The following is a 17,009-nucleotide window of genomic DNA, read 5'->3' as shown; positions in this document are numbered from 1 at the left end:
TGTATCTTTATCTTCTCTTCTCTACAGAGAGAGAATATCTCTTAGACATTTTACATCCCAGATAACCCGAGGCCAGAAATGAAGCCTTTTAAGGACTTTATTGGGTTCGATGTTACTTACATACATAAGAATTAAATAATTGTACCATTTGAGTGACAGACATTGCAGAGTCAAACTTAATCCCTCCGCTTTGGATATGAGTTTGACAGAAATTCATAAATATCGTATCAGATTCACACGAGCATTTACGTGAGAGTGGGAAAAGATCTTTCCTTCTTTTTCCACGGGCCAAGTCTTCGTAAGACTATGATCTTCTTACCGGAAAACCAAGAATCCTAGTCTTGCTGGGGTTCATCCTCTCTCACCTGCCATGTCGATCTTTATCTTATCAGTGTCACCCTGAGGCTTACAAGTCTTACAGAGGTGGCAGTCCATCAGCAACGAATTCGAGTCGTCAAATTCTAACCGATCATGAACTTGTAAAAATGTTTGGATGCTTTGTGTATAATTGCCCATTTTTAACGTCAAACCAAGCGATGTCACACTCGAATACGCCTCATCGAACAAGAGTCATCGAATGGAGATAACAGTATTATTTTAACCGATGTTAGGTATGCATTCACTTGAACAAAAAGTAGAGTTCACCCAGGGTTTGGAAAGGTAATGCGATTGGTCTATGTAATGCAACCTATAAATTGATCGCCAAGATCCTTGCTAATCGCTTGAGACCTTTGCTGGAAAGTCTAGCTTCTCCACGGCAAACAGGCTTTTGTACTTTGGAAGGCATACCGACAGAAATTTCTATTCTAGCACACGAGGTGGTGCAGCGCATGAAGAACCTAAGGAGAGGGAAGGGGTATCCAGGGCTAAAGGTGGATATGTCCAATGCCTACGATAGGTTCTTGATTTCGACCAAAGATCCGTGTAACCAATTGAACAATGCCTCTCACCTGTCTCTTTCTCTTTGCTGCTAAGGCTTCGTTTGTTTCGCGAAAAATATGACATTTCTTGAAAATATTTTTTCATAAGTCATTTTCTTGTAAAATGATCATATTTTCCGGTATTTAGCTAAGATCTGAAAATTAACCAAAAAATCTGGCCAGCCATGGCAACTGACCAAAGGCGAGGGACAAGCTCGCCCGAGCCTCGCTAGATCTGGCAAGGGGCCTTCTCCAATTTCCGGAAGCAATCATTGGCGAACTCTCACCGATCCAACACCACCTTTCTAAATCCCTAGAAGCCAATCGATTACAATCATCAACACAAAGAAGATTTCGCAGAAATCGAATCCTAAACCAAGCAAATTTGCATTTTGGGAATCGCAATCGCAAACTTACGTAAGTGTTTAGCTAATGAACAAAGCTGGAAAAATTGTTGTGCTTGAAATACTTGGGGAGCAAATCCCTAGCGAATTCTGCTAGCCGCCACATGAAGAACGTCATCTCGCCCTCGTTCCACGAAATCAAATCGTCCAGTGCTGGATTGTCCACGGGCTGGTAAGTCTTGGTGAGGAACAGCATCGGAGCCTCGCCCAAGGCCGGCAAGGGCGAGCTCGACCTCGTCATATCGCTAGCGAGCTTGTCCCTCACCTGTGGCCAGTCAAACTCTTAAGGCAGAGCAACAAGGCAGGGGAGAAGGAGGAACACTGGAGGCGAAGAGACGGAGGAGCAGGACGAACTCCGGAGCCAAAGAGACATGAGGATCACATAGGCAGACAGGACAAGGAAGTCCGAAGGTGGAGAGGCAAAGGAGGAACTCTGGAGCTGGAGAGAAATGAGGAGTGTACAGGCGAGAAGAGGAAGGTGAAGGCGTGCAGCATATGAAGGAGAACATGCTAAGCGCAAGAAATAGGAGGGAAAATGATTTCCGGAGGAAATACACTTTTGAAGGTGTTTTTTCCATTGATTGAAAATGTTTTCCTTGACTAGTTTATCTACTGCGAATCAAATGTTGGAAAATCCGAAAAAAAAAATTTGAAAGTTGTTGTTCGTGAAAAAAATGGAGCCTAAATTGTAGCACTTTTGGCTAATTTTAATGAGGTAGGGGTTTCAGACAAGATGATTCCCTATCCTCATACATTATTGTTATTAAGAGGTTTTGTCCCGTACATTATTGAGTGAGGAATGGTTTAAAAAGATTAATAGGTATCAAGGTAGCCCGAAAGTGTTTACCAATCTCTCATTTGGTGCATGTGGATGACTAATTGTAATTTTGCAAGGTGGATCAAACGCAAATGTGAGCAGCATCAAATGCAAATGTGAGCAGCATCAAGAATCGTTTCTAAAAATAATACGATTGCTAAGGCTGCGCATGACAACTTGCCAAATAGTATTTGATTCTATTTTTTTGTTCCCAAAATCTGTTTGGGAACATAAATCCGTTTGTTTAATTTTTTGATTCTGGGCACAAATTCTTGTAAATTTGTGCCCAAAATCAGTTTTGGAGCAGAATCAAGAATAAAAAAAAAGTAGCTTCTTGATTCTGGGAACAAAAATGAGAATCAATTTTTTTTTCTTCTTCCTTTTCTTGGTTTTTAATGCAGCTTCTAATGTCCGGCGTGAGGCCACCCTCGCCGTATCTGGCGAGATTAAAATATTTTAATAAAAAAATATTATTAATAAAAAAAATTTACCGGCCATGGCCAGCGACCAGGCCATGGTGAAAAAAATATTAAAAAAATTATTAATAAAATTTTTTTTACCGGCTATGGCGAAAAAAAATAAAAAAATATATTATTAATAAAAAAAAATTTACCGGCCATGGCCAGCGACCAGGCCATGGCAAAAAAAATAATAAAATATTTTCAATAAAAATATTTTTTATTAAAATATTATTAATAACAAAATTATTTATAAAAAAATATTTTACCGGCCATGGCCAGCGACCAGGTCATGGCAAAAAAAAATAAAAAAAATAATTTCAATAAAAATATTTTTTATTAAAATATTATTAATAAAAAAAATATTTTACCGGCCATGGCCAGCGACCATAGTCATGGCCACGGGCCGGTTTCGGCCCGGAACCGGACCGGAACCAGCTCGGTCAAACCCGGGCCCGGCCCGTTGATCGGGCCCTCGGTTTGGAACCGGAACCGGCCTGTGCCCTACGGGCCCGGTTCTAGAAATTTTTGAACCTGCCCGGAACCGCCGGTTCCGAGCCCGGTTCAAAAAAAAAAAAAAAAAGAAGAAGAAGCTGCAGATCTGGCGAGGGTTCGACCTCGCCGGCCTCGCCAGTTGCAGGCGAGGTCGAGCCTCGCCGGCGTCGGGCGAGGCCAGCCTCGCCAGTTGCAGGCGAGGTCGAGCCTCGCCGGCCTCGCCCGACGCCGGCGAGGTCGAGCCTCGCCAGATCTCGGCGAGGGTTCGACCTCGCCGGCCTCGAGGCCGGCCTCGCCGGTGCTTCGGCGAGGTCGAGCCTCGCCGGCCTCGGGGAGGCCGGGCCTCGCCCGGTTGCCGGCGAGGTCGAGCCTCGCCGGCGTCGGGCGAGGCCGGCCTCGCCCGGTTGTAGGCGAGGTCGGCCTCGCCCGACGCCGGCGAGGTCGAGCCCTCGCCCGACGCCGGCGAGGGCGGCCTTGCCTGAGGCCGGCGACCTCCACCGGCCCCGGCTATGGCCGGCGGAGGAAGAAAAGAAAAAGAAAAAGAAAAAAAACATAAAACAAAAATTATGAACCGGCCAGGAACCGGAACCGGCCAGGAACCGGAACCGGCCCGGAACCATCCGGTTCATACTTGGACACAAACCGGAACCGGTCGGTTCCGAACCGTGGCCATGACTAAGCGACCGGGCCATAGCGAAAAAAAAAGAAAAAAATATTTTTTTAGTAAAATATTTTTTTTTAAAACTATTAATAAAAAAATTATTTATAAAAATTTTTTACTTGCCATGGCCAAAAAAATAAAAAAATTATTTTTAATAAAAGTATTATTAATTAAAAAATATTTTACCGGCTATGGCCAAGAAGGAGGAGAAGACAAAAAGAAAAGAAAGAAATATTAAAATATTTAATATGTTATTAAAATATCATTAATAAAAAGAAATTTTATGCCGTTACCAAACGCATTTCTCCCGGCACGTAATTTTGGGCCGTTACAAACGCCTTCAAATGCCGTAGGACCGCTCCTGACGCACGAATTAAAAGAATCATTTCTGATCAAAATCTGTTCCCGGGCACAGAATGGTTGTCATGCGCAGCCTAAAGGATATATTATGAAGAGTAATGTTAGAAATATAAAGACAAAAATGGAATTGCTAAGTAAATGAAATTAGAGCAGCAACGCAACTCAAACCTCAAAATCACAGCGCAGCCTTAACACAAGAAGGATAGAGACAGAGATACGCTGCATTTCCAACCACGTGTCCTCACAGGATCTGGGGAGTATCTGATGCTTCATATTCCGACACTCCACATCGGCCGCCATCCACAAGCGGACACGTGGCGGTTTCCGATCGAAAAGAAAAACTACACTAACGCCCGACCGTTTGCAGCCACTAGTCCGAGCGCTCTTGCAATCCCAAAAGCCTCTCCTTTCTTCTCTCTCTCCCTCCCTCCCATTGTTCAACCAATCCAGACTTCCTTTCTCTCTCGACTCTGATCTCTAACGGAGGAGAGCTAGAGCAAGGTCAAGGATCATGTCTATAGCTCAGAGAAGCTATGCATCTTCTCTCTGTTCTTCACCGCCATTACCAAGAACCGCTCAGAACAAGCCGACCCAGTTCGTGTTCTTCCACGCCAAGCATTCGTTATCCAAGAACGGCTCTCTCCTGAGCCTATCTGTTCATTTCTCGGAGACCCACTTGGTAAAAGCGCCCACTTTGGTGGTGAAAGCATCTGAAACCGAGTCGCAGACGTCGTCGGAAGCAGCCGACGGGGGAGGGGAAGAGAAGTATGAGGAGTATGAGGTGGAGATAGTGCAGCCATATGGGTTGAAGTTTGTTAAAGGAAGAGATGGTGGGACTTACATTGACGCAATTGGGGCCGGTGGATCTGCTGACAAGACCGGCATGTTCGCTGTGGGGGATAAAGTACTCGCCACCAGGTTTCCTTTGCAAATTTCTTCTTCCTTTTTCTTTATCTTTTTTGGGTCTGTTTTATTTTGTGATAGTTTAATGTTTGTGCAAGAAATGAGGAGAAAGGGACCATCTTTTCCAGTTTCGTATACATTGGATTTATGCTTACTTGCAGTTGCAGCAATTCAATGTATAGCCGCAATTTGCTGTTTAGCTCATTGCAAATTTGCAAGTGCTAGGCAGCACAAGTATTTACATAATGTGGCCAATCAAAAAGAATATCAATCGAGCGTACCGATTGGTAAATGACAATTGGGTCTTACGATGGTTGATAGTGCCTGAGCTTGTGACTGTGTTAGAATATAAGTGTTGGACAATAGCGTGGTTGGCCGATTAATGGAAGATGGGGCTAAGTTAAGTAGCTCATGTTTGAGACAGCCCAAAGTAAGAAGCTTAAATGATGCGCGACCTGAGCCCCTGCAACTTTAAGGAAATAACTCAATGGATAGCCTGGACGGCTGACCCGATAGTCTTGCCTTAATATTGAAATCGTTGGCGACTTGCGAGTGATAGTAAGGAACTGCAAATTAGTTGATATGTGCTTCCGACTTGCTCATAGAGGTTGATTATTAATGGTCAAATTGGCGGTTCAGATAAACAATTCTCTTGAGTAAATTTACAATGGAACTAGAGATACTTGACATCAGTCGATGAAGTGTTACATTATGCAGCTTCCAAGTTCCTTATTTACTTCTTTTCCGGCCTTAATTGTTTCTTTGTCCAGTATCTATGGCTTCTCCTGCTATTGTCATCCTGGAAAATTTTGTTAAGAGTGCACATTGAGACAATGAGACGAGTCTAGTAGTTGTATGCAGTGCAGTTTTTGGGACGGAGATATGGCCTGCAGCTGAATATGGAAGGACGATGTATACTATCCGTCAAAGGATTGGCCCATTGCTAATGAGGATGCAGAAAAGATACGGTTCGTTCCTTCTGCATTGAGCCTTTCAATCTATCTAGTGCTTATTGATTTCTACACCATTATGCAAGAAAAAAGTTTGGTGCCATTTTACCGTGGCTTGAACTGCACAAATTGTGTACTTCTCAGGTAAACTGGAGGAAACTGGTGAGCTAACAGAGAGGGAGATCATTAGAGCAGAGAGGAACTCCGGGGTAATAAGTAACAGAGTGAGGGAAATCCAAGTAAGTACAAGACGGTGTTCTGTTTAATCTTCCCATATTGAATTTTATATAGCACTTACCCTTATGTGAATAGTATTTCTTTTTATAAATTTAAAAGACCGGCCTATCCAAAAAATTTGGCTGTTGCAGATGCAAAATTCAATGAGGAAAAAAGAACAGAAACAGAGAAGAGAGATGGACCTCCGTGAAGGGCTGCTGCTCTACAGGTAGTGTCATTTTTTTGTTTATCTTTTTATGGTTTAATATTTTTCAATTTAGTTGCATTTGTTACTATGTCATCGATGGGTGGACCGTATTTGTATGTGCTGGAAATATAATCTTTCATACAGATGCAAGTGCGTCACTGAGGGACTCTAATATCAAACTCCATCGAAATTTCTGGCTATGCTACTCTTAGATTCATGAGTATCGTTGCGCAAGTTTTCTGCTGCTGATTTGTTTCTATGGATCCTGTAGCTGCCGCTGAGCAGAGAATTGCCCTTGGTTATGTTATTAATTCTCTCTTTCCTGGGTCAATTGATGTAGGAACGGCAAATATGAGGAAGCATTGGAGAAATTTGAGTCTGTATTGGGATCGAAACCTGATGCTAATGAAGCATCTGTCGCAAGTTACAATGTCGCTTGTTGTTATTCTAAGCTTGATCAGGTAGCTTCTGGTTTTTTATTATAACCACAACTGCTTTTCTGGTTTAGGCTATGTCGTTTTATTTTCCTAGCAGCTACAGATCCAATTTTTTTAATGGTCACAAACAGGTACAAGCTGGACTTTCTGCCCTGGAAGATGCTTTGGAAGCAGGGTTCGAAGACTTTAAGGTAATGAATCGAATGATAGGTGTCGTAGTTAGCTGAGCTTGCATTTCTAATGTTTTTGCTTGTTGATGCAGAGAATTCGAACGGATCCTGATTTGGAAAATGTAAGGAAGTCCAAGGAATTTGATCCTCTTCTGAAAAGGTTTGACGAATCCTTTATCAATGAGAACGCCATTGACGCCATCAAATCTCTATTTGGCTTCAACAAAAAATAGTGCTGAAAATTGGCTGTGCAATTGAAGAACCTTGGTTCTCTACCGAGGCAAGGCCTAAGACAAGGATCGGAGAAGCAACTGCTTATCCTGACAGAGCTTCAGGAAAATTTATTCATTCTCATTATGCGCATCACTTTGATCTTGGACTTGGAAACACCCTGAGTGGAAATTTTTCTGGTAGTTACCTATTTTTTACCTTTCCCCAAATTGTGAAGTTCTGGTGGATGTAAAGTATATCAGTGAGAAATTGAAGAGGAATCGATTATTCGATTATTCTCTCTCATCTCTCTCTCTCTCTCTCTCTCTCTCTCTCTCTCTCTCTCTCTCTCTCTCTCTCTCTCTCTCGAAGTAAGGACAAAAACACGAGACAAGTTGTATTCACTTTGCAGACAACCTTCTTTTGCATGATGATATGTGCAATTCAGGTTGCACATTATTTGGATCCCTTGCAGCTTATGCGCGCATGATCAGCTTGCACATGTGTGAGTTTATCATGGAGAGGGTGATATGGTTTGGAAGGAAGCCTCAGGCATGGCGTCTACTGAGGTGAATGGTAGAACGCATTAGATATTTATGGACTACATTGTGAGACCTGCCAACTTTCCGCAAATCAGACAATTTTCTTTCTGACATGAAAGATCCATAACACATTATGTTCACCTAACAGCAACATCAGAAACAGTGGTCATTATAGTTCATTGCTGTTGTGTCAACTACTCGGTCACCTGCTCAAGGTCGAGTCCGAGTGTTGTTGAGTAATTTTAAGGGATAATTCACCATAAGGAGGAGCGGGCTCTGAGTGAAGACCAATAACGGCGGTGAGAGTAGGAAAACGATCAATTTGAAGAAAATAAAGCTCTACATACGGCAGAGAAAACATACGTAGTTCGATCCTTGCCACCAAATATAATGAAAGAGCAAAAATATTTAACCTTCTCCGACTTACTAGAACTCCTACATTAGGAGATCATAACTCTGCACATACCTCACAGGGAAAGTGTAAAGAGCACAGTTTCCAGATAGAAATGATAGTATTGCATTGGTCAGTGTGATATTGACCCTTATTGATTTACATATTCGAGCTTATATGCCCAAGAAGACGACCTGCATCTTCAAAATTCAGATAATTCATCTCGGAGTTCGGTAACTAGACTAGAGGTTCACTAGCAGTTGAAGATGATAGACTTAGCGTCTGTTTCACAGTCTATGTGGTAGAAGACAGAGCGGAAGCCCCTGTTGTGGCGAAAGCATGGGATCATAACCAATTGCTTCATCCGGGATCGCCAAATTCCACTTGAATCTTGTCACCATAGTGTGCAGAAATATAAGGATTTGAATCCTGGCAAATTCATGCCCCAAGCACATCCTTGGCCCCCCTCCAAACGGTACGTACGAGAAAGGGTTCGATCCTGATCCTTCGAATCTCGACACATCGAACTTTTCAGGATTCGGGTAAAGTACTGGATCTTTATGTGTCGAACCAGTAGTCCAATATAGCTAGCACACGCAGTGAAAGATGCACCAGTCAGTTAAACTGCAGTCACGTAATTTCTAAATTAAAGTTTTTATGCTCGTTTGATCTCATAGAGTTGGTCAGCCTGATCATCGGAAAAATTCATATAGTTCAGTTCCTTTCAAAACCATTCTTCTATTACTGCTCCTACAAAGTTACGGGAGGATGATTGCGAGAGTACCTTCCATCCTTTAGGAATGGTATAACCAGCATATGTGAAATTGACCAGGGCCTCTCGGAATGCACCGGTCACTGGTGGCATCAGCCTCAAAACTTCCGCGACCACATTCATTGAGTACCTCATCTTCTGCACATCCTCCCACTGCAACCGCCCCGGTTCTTTCGATTTGGCAATATCTTCGTGCTCTGCATAAACATGAAAGGACCGAAGACTCGGTGCTTAACATCGCTTACAACAGGTTAAAACATTCTGAATAATTGTAATTTCAACAAAAAAAGGCCTTGCAGATGTGTTTTAAAGCTCATAACCTTTGCAAATCTTTTCGTAGACTTCAGGATAATCACTCAGATACTTCACGAACAGCGTGATGGCGGATCTTGTGGTGTCGTGCCCAGCGAATAGTATTAGGAGTATGTTGTCAATGATCTCCATCTCACTCAAGAACCGTCCATTAGCGTCGGCAGAAGTGAGCAAGAAGGACAAAAGATCTTGGTCAGGCATCGCCTTTTTTTCCCATGGAGCTAATTTTCTCTCCCTAGCAATCGATCGAATCTCTTCCCGGATTCGACTGGCGGCCCTGGTTGAACAGTAGAATGCCGTTCCAGGGAAACTTATAGGCAAATTCACAACTCCATTTATGAAAACATCGAATAGGGCGGCCAGGGTTGAAACTCGTGTACGGTCATCGGTGCTGGTGAAGATGCGACAGGCCAATTCGAAAGTGTAGACCTTAAGCATCGGATAAAGTCGCACTTCTTCTCTTCGTTCCCAGTGCGTGTCAAGGTGGTGTCGGGTGATCATGTCCATCCTCTCAATGTACCTCTTGAGCGCCTCAGGATGGAAAAAGTTCATGAGTATCCTCTTCAGGGACTTGGCATCCTCACCTGCAGCGTTGACCAGGCTTGACCGGAACAGCTTCTGCACAGTGCTCGGCCACCAGACCTTGACGGCTTTGTTCTCGTTGCCGAACAAGAACTTGTGCCCCGCAGTCCCACAGAAGACGGCCATCGGCTCCCCAAGCAGGGACGTCTTGAAGACCCTCGCATCGTACCTGTCCATCCTCTCCCTGATGAACCGTTCGGGCTCTCCTAGTCGTCCCGCTCGGAGGAACTCCAGAGTCTCGCCGATGAGTGGCCATCCTAGGCTTCCTGGAGGGAGACTAGGATTCGCGCGCGCCCTCAACTTGACAAGTTTCTCGATCGAGTAAAGGAAGAGGACAAAGAAGAATATGAAAGCTGCAAGAATGCAATACTGAAGCATCACCACTTGTCTTGATGACAAGTGAAGCTACCAAGTGGTGGTTTATATGATGCGATTGGAGACGTGAGGACCTGAGAAATTCTCAATCCAAGAAGACTTTTCAAGGAAGACCATGTGCTTTCTTTGGACTGATTTTTCCGAGGTTGGCTACAACATCAGTTCACATCAGCAATGCCCATCAGTACTTAGGCGAGGATTGAGCAAAGGGCAAAGCCAAATGAACTCTCCCAGTCCACTACAAAAGCCTTGTCTGTGGGATACGCATTAACCTACTTGTTTTGGGCATTAACAATTTTGCTCTGTTCAGTTTTCAAGCTTGACATGTCTGTAGATCCAGTCAAATATCAGAAAATTCCTAAGGGAAAGCGTAATGGTCCTCGTACCTTGCACGGCATCTTTTCTTATCAATGTACTATTTGACACGTGGAGCGATGGCCCAGAGACATTAAGTTTACTTTTCTGGGTCAGTGGCCCACCTAAGTAGATAGGTTCGGCGTTGAACCACTGCCCAGCTATCTATTTCGTTTCTGTCTATTTTCATTGGATTTCAGAGTAAAAACTTTTTTTCTGTATGAAAAGGGGCTAAAGTTGAATATAAAAATTTAATGTTGTAAATCTACATGAAATAGGAAGTAATTGAAAGACACTAGTATCCAAGCGTTTATCGATTCCAAGATTAGCAAGCTGGTCAGCAGAGCTATTTCCTTCACGAAAGTTATACTGCACTTTAAACTCAAAATGAGAGCCCAGCAGTCTTCTGATATTTTAAGTAAAGTAGGGCTAGCATTATCAATTATAAGATCTGGACTACCAAAATCAGTAATGATTTAAGAGTTAATCCCAATGATGATCTTATGAAAACTAAATTGTTTTGCAAAGTTGAATCCCAACCATAAAGTCCAAAGTTCTGCTTGTGTCGACAAACATACTCCTATAAATAAGGCAAAAACCACCAAATCAGTCACCTTATTTGAATTATTCACAGACGAAACTTTAATGATTTCTTTTGTGTATGATTGAATTCCTCAAATTCCATTTAAGTGAAACTGAGTTACAATTTGAATTTGTGACCCAATCTGACTGAAGCTATTTTCCCCCATCTAAGCTTATTGTTTTCAATTCGTGAAAAATGTTTTCGTAGATCCATTTTCCGTCATCCAAACACTGGATTGTCAGAAAACAATTTACCGAAAACAATTTTCTTTCAAATAAACAGACCCTTAGTTAAATTCAAAATTCTATCTCGGGTTTGATATGGTCATGTTAGAAGGTGAATCAACCTTAGGAATATATTTTGATGATGACAATCCATTGGTTGAACAGTTACGGATGACATTTAATGTGAACATGATTGGAGTATTTTGCATAATTAGGGGAGCCTGAATTTGGATGTGCAGTGTGTCAATAGTTTCTTCTCAAAACTACTCTGTTAGAGAGAGAGAGAAACCTTGGGGAAAAAACAGAAGAAGAAGAAAAGAATATTTGACGCATTTTATTTGAATAGCAATCGTATGGAATGAGTCTTGCATTGAGAGCAGAGCAGCAATATCTATACATAGAGAGAGAGACCTAACGAATCTCCAGATACCAACTCCAGAAAGAAGAAACTTCTTCTAAAGTCGAAAAGAGACGTACGACGACGATCTATGAGCGTCTTATCATCAGAATGCTTGCTTCATACAAGCACCGGAGACAGAATAGGTCTCAAAGAATGACACAGAGATTGTGTCCATTACCTCCATAATCTTCTTCCACTTCACTGTCAATACAAGGAGAGAGAAAGGAGCAGAGTCAGGCAAACTTATAAAACCAAACCATAAGTGGAAGACCCGTTTGCAAGATCCAACATTAACCCTTCAACACACGAGCACACACACGAATACACACACAGCCGCGTGCATGCACACATTGCATACATGGAATATAGTCAATTATTTCTTGAAGCACTTCTCTACAATTACAAGCAAGTCTATAAATGTCATCAGTCCCGTTGATGCGCTTTTGCGCTTGCCTACCAACTTGTGGTTCTCAGATTCTCTCTATCCTCTCACTCAAGGGTTATCAGAAAAACTCATAGCACATGGATCCATATTTTTCAAACCCACTCCAACATACATGTAACTGCAGGAAGCCACAATAAATGGCCAGCTCATAACTCAATATAATACAAAATCTAACTCAAGTTTTCGATCAACATGCACTCTTGCACACAGTATTTAGAAGACAAAACCAAATTGATCTCTCAACGATTTTCTGAAAGTCAATCATGCCTCTTGTGAATTGAGACAATGTGTTATTTATCCATCTTGCTTGCATCAACAAACCTAAGATGTACTGGACCAAAGTACCTCTTTCAGTGCTAGTATGATCAGCTAATTTATCTACACAAGTTTCATGGGTTTTAGCCAAAATCAAAGGAGTTGACAAAACAGATGCTCTGAGTCCATTAGTAGAGCTGATTTTCTCTGCTATTTACTTTCTCTATTTCCTGATGCAAAACACACTAGACATCCCTTTTCAACCGTAATGACGGCCATCTTATAAAACCTGCACAGTCCATTCAATTTCCAGCAGTCAACTAGTGATACTTAGAGATTAATAATCATGCTATGCTGAACTGTTTTTTTTATCCTTAACCATGCCTCTTTTTGCAGCAGGTCCAAATTCTATTTGGCCTTAATATTTTCACAATCATGTGCAATTTTTGTGTCTCCTATATCAGATAGCTAAAAGGAGCTTTCTCCTTTGCGATTGACTAACTCAATCATTCCTCTTTTTTCTAACATCAAGAGATTATTAACAAAGGCACACCCACCCCATTGGCATCCAAAATCACCACACTTCGCAGCTCTTGCTTCGCCAAAGACAACTAAAAAGCAAGGACATTGCAAGCTTCTAAAACGAATTCTAACATGAGAGCAGAAGCTCCCAATATGCATTCACAGATAGACAGGTTTTTATATCTTCTGGTGATAGAGCAATATCGAGACCAGTGGGACGGTTCGGGGGAGAGAGAGACTTCTCGGAACAAACTCTCCAAACATTCAAGCCCAATGAAGAGCCTAAATATGGAAACTTTTACTGTCCCACGGGCTGTGATCCTATGTGGCTTTGCCTATTCTCGTGGAAAGAGCTTAAAGCGGAACATTATATCTCAATGTCACCATTTCATCCACTTTTCCCCCAAATTTTCCTCAACCACTAGACCAAACTGATTATCAAATTAGCAAAACCATAGCTAAAATCAATACAATGCCATGTCATCCGACTATAGTCAGGAATAGAACCCTACAGAAAATAAAAGGCAAGGGAATCGAAAAGATTAAAGGAATTAATCAACAAGGAGGAAGCAGAAAGAGAAAATTTACCCACCTAGATTCAAACTCCTTGACCTCAGCAAGCTCCTTCCCTAACAAGTCCACCCATTGCACTTGCTTCTTCTCAGCACAGAGTGCTTCCAAACCTGCCTTCTTCTTCTTGAGGCAGCTCTTGATGATGACTTTATCAGTTTCTCCGTTCTTCTCATCTAAACCCGCATCATCTCCGACCTCAGCGGTCTCTCCACACAACTGATCAGAGCCATCAGAGACCGAGACTTCTGGTGGAGGGACATGGGGGGCATCCTCCAATTTCAACGGTCCAGGAGCGTAAATGTGAGAGGAGGGCTTGCAAAAGCACACAAAAGGAGGGCAATGGAGCTTGCAAACAAAAAACCTCATCAAAAAGTGTTTTGGGATGATGTGCTAAGACCTAACCCAGATCACACCCATCGCTCCGAATCGGCACAGAGGGAAAAGAGACGTCAATCACAGCAGAGGATGACGCCCAGGAAAGACCCAAATCGAGACATCACGAGAAAGGTCAGCACCGAAGCAAGAACCACCCCTCGCTTTCCAAATTCTTGACGATGGATGGAGATAAAGACCTTGCCTTTGGGCGAAGCAATCAAGACCCAGAAGCGAATTCGACCTCTTTCTTGCGGCTATCGAGCAGGAATCGCCAGAGCACCAGCTGAGAAACCCGAAACTGTCAAGATTCCTTGTCGGGGAGCTTGGGCGTGCACCCGGGAAGAGCCTCCGAACCCATTACTGTCGAGCCATGAACAATTCCGCAGGCGGGGCGAAGGTTGAAGAAGATCAAACGGGCAAACAGGGGGTGGTGGAGTGGAAGGACGAAGCTTTTTGCACTACACGGAAGTGGGGGAAGTCGTCCGACGAGGCGCACTGAATGAGTTCGAGATTGAAGAAACAGAACATTAATTGCCCAACATCCTCGACACACGCACACACTACTTTCGTTTCGCTTTTCCTTTGCCGACTTTTCGGTAAGCTGCCAACATTAACTTTAACTTGGACGAAAATATCTTTGTCTCGTTCCATCTTGGTTTTTTCAATGGATAGGTTGGTGGCAATTCGTATCTATTTGTCATTATTTTATTTCTAATCCGCATCAAATTTTTTTGATTTCATACGTCGATTAAACGCGATCTCTTTATAACTTTAGTTTCGTCTCGTATCGTTTTCATATCTTGCAAACAGATCGCATTTAGCGGCGCTGGCTATGTTCACGAAAAATATCTGTGTTATCTCTCCGAGGGAATGTCTGGGTCGTGCAACCCTTCGACGACAAGACTATAAATCTCAACGATCAGTCGACGAGTTTTAAGTTCTTACACGGTGCTGCACTTTCTATAGGAACTACGGCGGATATAACGTGATTGCTAGAGACAGGCACGAGGCGCAGGGACTCATGGCTCGGTGGAATACAATCTCGAACGGGGGGTCACATTTTCCACGAAAGAGATGCCCCGGCGAGGCGTTAGGTGGCGCTAATACTAGTCCTATCCCGCCCCGCCTGCCCTCGGCATTGGCCCGCCCCGCAAAACGAGGAATATTTAGTGGAACAATAAAAAAAAAAAAAAGAAGAGATTTGGGTCCGATGGATGGATTGGAATCAGAAGAGAAAAGGAAAGGAACAGCCGCGATGCGGGTCCTCACGATGGAAAACGATGCTACGCAATTCTAGTCGCCCTTGTCTCTCGTTTTTTTGCCTTTCTTGGAGGCTTTGATAGGTCCGGGTGACGTAATTTGCACGACGAATTGCTCACGTCGGCATGCTTTGTCTTGTCTAATCTCCTTCGAAAAATTCGAGATTTGAGAACCAATAATTTCTTTGGAATGCGCCCCACCGCAGGTGTCTTTATCTGTAGAAATTTGCCAATCAAAAGTCGATGAGGCTATGGTCAACGGAAGCGGGACGTGTTGATTTTATAAGATTGTTGGTATTTAGATAGATTACCTACCCAATCCCCTATATGGCGGCCAAAATAAAAGTCTTGTGTTGCCAGTCAATTCGAATCACTATAAATTATGGAAAAAGACAAATGAGTATTAGGTTACGTATAGTTTTTGTCCCGTGATTATCGTGGTTTGTGCAATTTGGTCTTCTGAGGTTTTCGTCGTGGTGCAACCGAGTACTCTAACTTTCTCGATTTTTTTTGCAATCTGGCCATTTTGTCGATCACCATCTACGACGTGTTCGGACTCTTGAAGGGACACGGAGGAAATTTGTTTATGATATAATCTCGAATAAACGCCACATCGGCAAACACAAAACCTAAAAGAGAAAAAAAAAAAAAAGAACGGGGAGCGGTGAGGGGGCGAGAGGCGGCCGCCGCTACAGCCCGAGCTACAACAACCCTCACCGGCGAAATGTAAACCCCACGATGCTCAAGTGAGGGCCGCCGTTTTGCACCACGTTAGCAATGCCACGTCAACATTTGACGACATTGCTAATCACGATTCAAAAAAAAGGACTTCATTAGATAAATCTAGAAAGTTAGACGACTCATCGGCATGATTAGGTAAAGTTCGGAGGTCCAAAACAACACATACTTAACCAAACAAAATCAAAAACTATCGAATCTTATTCTTATGAAAAGCCCCACATGCTATTTCTTCTGTCAAGTTGTATTGATAGCTGACATGCTTCTCATAAATTGATCACCCAATGTCCCTTGATCACGGTTTAACTTTGTGTATCATTAATTGGAGTCTTGCACAAGGCCAATCTTCCGTACGATGGACCCCACCTCCCGACCCAACATTGATTAAATACTAGTGAAAAAGTCACGAAAAACCTCAAATTATATTACCCAGAATTTTTTTGTAACATTAAAAACCTCAAATTATACTCCTATGACACATTTATCATAAACTTTTTCTTATGACATTCACTTCAAAATTGTACATATCTGACCTATTTACCTTTTATTAAAGTTCCATCGAATAATTTTTCAACCAAAACAACGTCGTTATTTCATTTAAATTACGTGATTGCCGTATCACCACAGTTTGCTTTCTGGCATCCATATAGACATATTTTTAACAAATCTTATTGAAAAATGGTAAATGTACTACACAAGTATATATTTTGATTTTTTTTGTGTCTCAATGAGCATAATTTAAGATTTTTAGTGGCATTTGCCCTAACCCTGTCATCACCAAACTCTGCCTTATCGCAGCCGTTCATCGTGATGGAGAGAATCTATAAAATGGAGGGTTCATGATGAGACACACGCTTGCCATTATCAAAAACAATCACCGGTGCTAGCGTTTCATTATGGCTTTGAATCTTTTTGGAAAGTGGTCTCTTTTCCCTGAATGGCATGCCGCGTGGTGCAGATAGATGGTAAAGAGGGAATGGAGTGTGATGGAAGCTTCCATGTGCTGCTAAACAACATTCTCTATCCGACACAAATCCATATGCTCAAGCATTTTCACCGGGTCAAGATTTTCCATAATTTTAAGGAGGAAAATGCATA

The 17,009-nt window shown here is 42.5% G+C and overlaps 3 protein-coding genes across 3 annotated transcripts; 1 reads left to right on the top strand and 2 right to left on the bottom strand.

Moving 5' to 3' along the window:
• The first annotated feature begins 4,496 nt into the window (after nt 1-4,496).
• On the top strand, nt 4,497-7,505 carry LOC115670530 (protein MET1, chloroplastic). The gene is made up of 7 exons (XM_030591841.2): nt 4,497-5,033; nt 5,880-5,986; nt 6,113-6,207; nt 6,337-6,413; nt 6,733-6,853; nt 6,961-7,020; nt 7,092-7,505. The coding sequence occupies exons 1-7, from the start codon at nt 4,627-4,629 to the stop codon at nt 7,230-7,232; spliced, it is 1,008 nt and encodes a 335-aa protein (XP_030447701.1). The 5' UTR covers nt 4,497-4,626; the 3' UTR covers nt 7,233-7,505.
• A 605-nt stretch (nt 7,506-8,110) lies between these two features.
• On the bottom strand, nt 8,111-11,551 carry LOC115670529 (beta-amyrin 28-monooxygenase-like). Its single transcript, XM_030591840.2, has 3 exons — nt 9,235-11,551; nt 8,927-9,111; nt 8,111-8,729 (listed from the first exon to the last, which is right to left on the bottom strand). The coding sequence occupies exons 1-3, from the start codon at nt 10,184-10,186 to the stop codon at nt 8,430-8,432; spliced, it is 1,437 nt and encodes a 478-aa protein (XP_030447700.1). The 5' UTR covers nt 10,187-11,551; the 3' UTR covers nt 8,111-8,429.
• A 101-nt stretch (nt 11,552-11,652) lies between these two features.
• Nucleotides 11,653-14,535, bottom strand: LOC115670532 (uncharacterized). The gene is made up of 2 exons (XM_030591843.2): nt 13,559-14,535; nt 11,653-11,945 (listed from the first exon to the last, which is right to left on the bottom strand). Exons 1-2 carry the CDS (start codon nt 13,903-13,905, stop codon nt 11,891-11,893), a joined length of 402 nt encoding a protein of 133 aa, XP_030447703.1. The 5' UTR covers nt 13,906-14,535; the 3' UTR covers nt 11,653-11,890.
• Between the last annotated feature and the right edge of the window lie 2,474 nt (nt 14,536-17,009).

This window comes from Syzygium oleosum, unplaced genomic scaffold, assembly GCF_021117445.2.
Source record: "Syzygium oleosum isolate NSW1041296 unplaced genomic scaffold, Sole_v2.1 Sole_v2.19, whole genome shotgun sequence".
Classification (NCBI taxonomy): Eukaryota; Viridiplantae; Streptophyta; class Magnoliopsida; order Myrtales; family Myrtaceae; genus Syzygium; species Syzygium oleosum.
This window is presented reverse-complemented; position numbering and strand designations above follow the sequence as displayed.

What these genes read in the sequence shown, in the direction of transcription:
- LOC115670530 (XM_030591841.2), top strand. Translation starts at nt 4,627, where the DNA reads ATGTCTATAGCTCAGAGAAGCTATGCATCTTCTCTCTGTTCTTCACCG. An exon ending in GAGGATGCAGAAAAGATACG is followed by an intron (nt 5,987 to 6,112) that starts GTTCGTTCCTTC and finishes TGTACTTCTCAG; the next exon opens with GTAAACTGGAGGAAACTGGT. An exon ending in GTTATTCTAAGCTTGATCAG is followed by an intron (nt 6,854 to 6,960) that starts GTAGCTTCTGGT and finishes GGTCACAAACAG; the next exon opens with GTACAAGCTGGACTTTCTGC.
- LOC115670529 (XM_030591840.2), bottom strand. Translation starts at nt 10,186, where the DNA reads ATGCTTCAGTATTGCATTCTTGCAGCTTTCATATTCTTCTTTGTCCTC. An exon ending in CTACGAAAAGATTTGCAAAG is followed by an intron (nt 9,112 to 9,234) that starts GTTATGAGCTTT and finishes ATGTTTATGCAG; the next exon opens with AGCACGAAGATATTGCCAAA. An exon ending in CCATTCCTAAAGGATGGAAG is followed by an intron (nt 8,730 to 8,926) that starts GTACTCTCGCAA and finishes TGCGTGTGCTAG; the next exon opens with CTATATTGGACTACTGGTTC.
- LOC115670532 (XM_030591843.2), bottom strand. Translation starts at nt 13,905, where the DNA reads ATGAGGTTTTTTGTTTGCAAGCTCCATTGCCCTCCTTTTGTGTGCTTT. An exon ending in GTCAAGGAGTTTGAATCTAG is followed by an intron (nt 11,946 to 13,558) that starts GTGGGTAAATTT and finishes TTGTATTGACAG; the next exon opens with TGAAGTGGAAGAAGATTATG.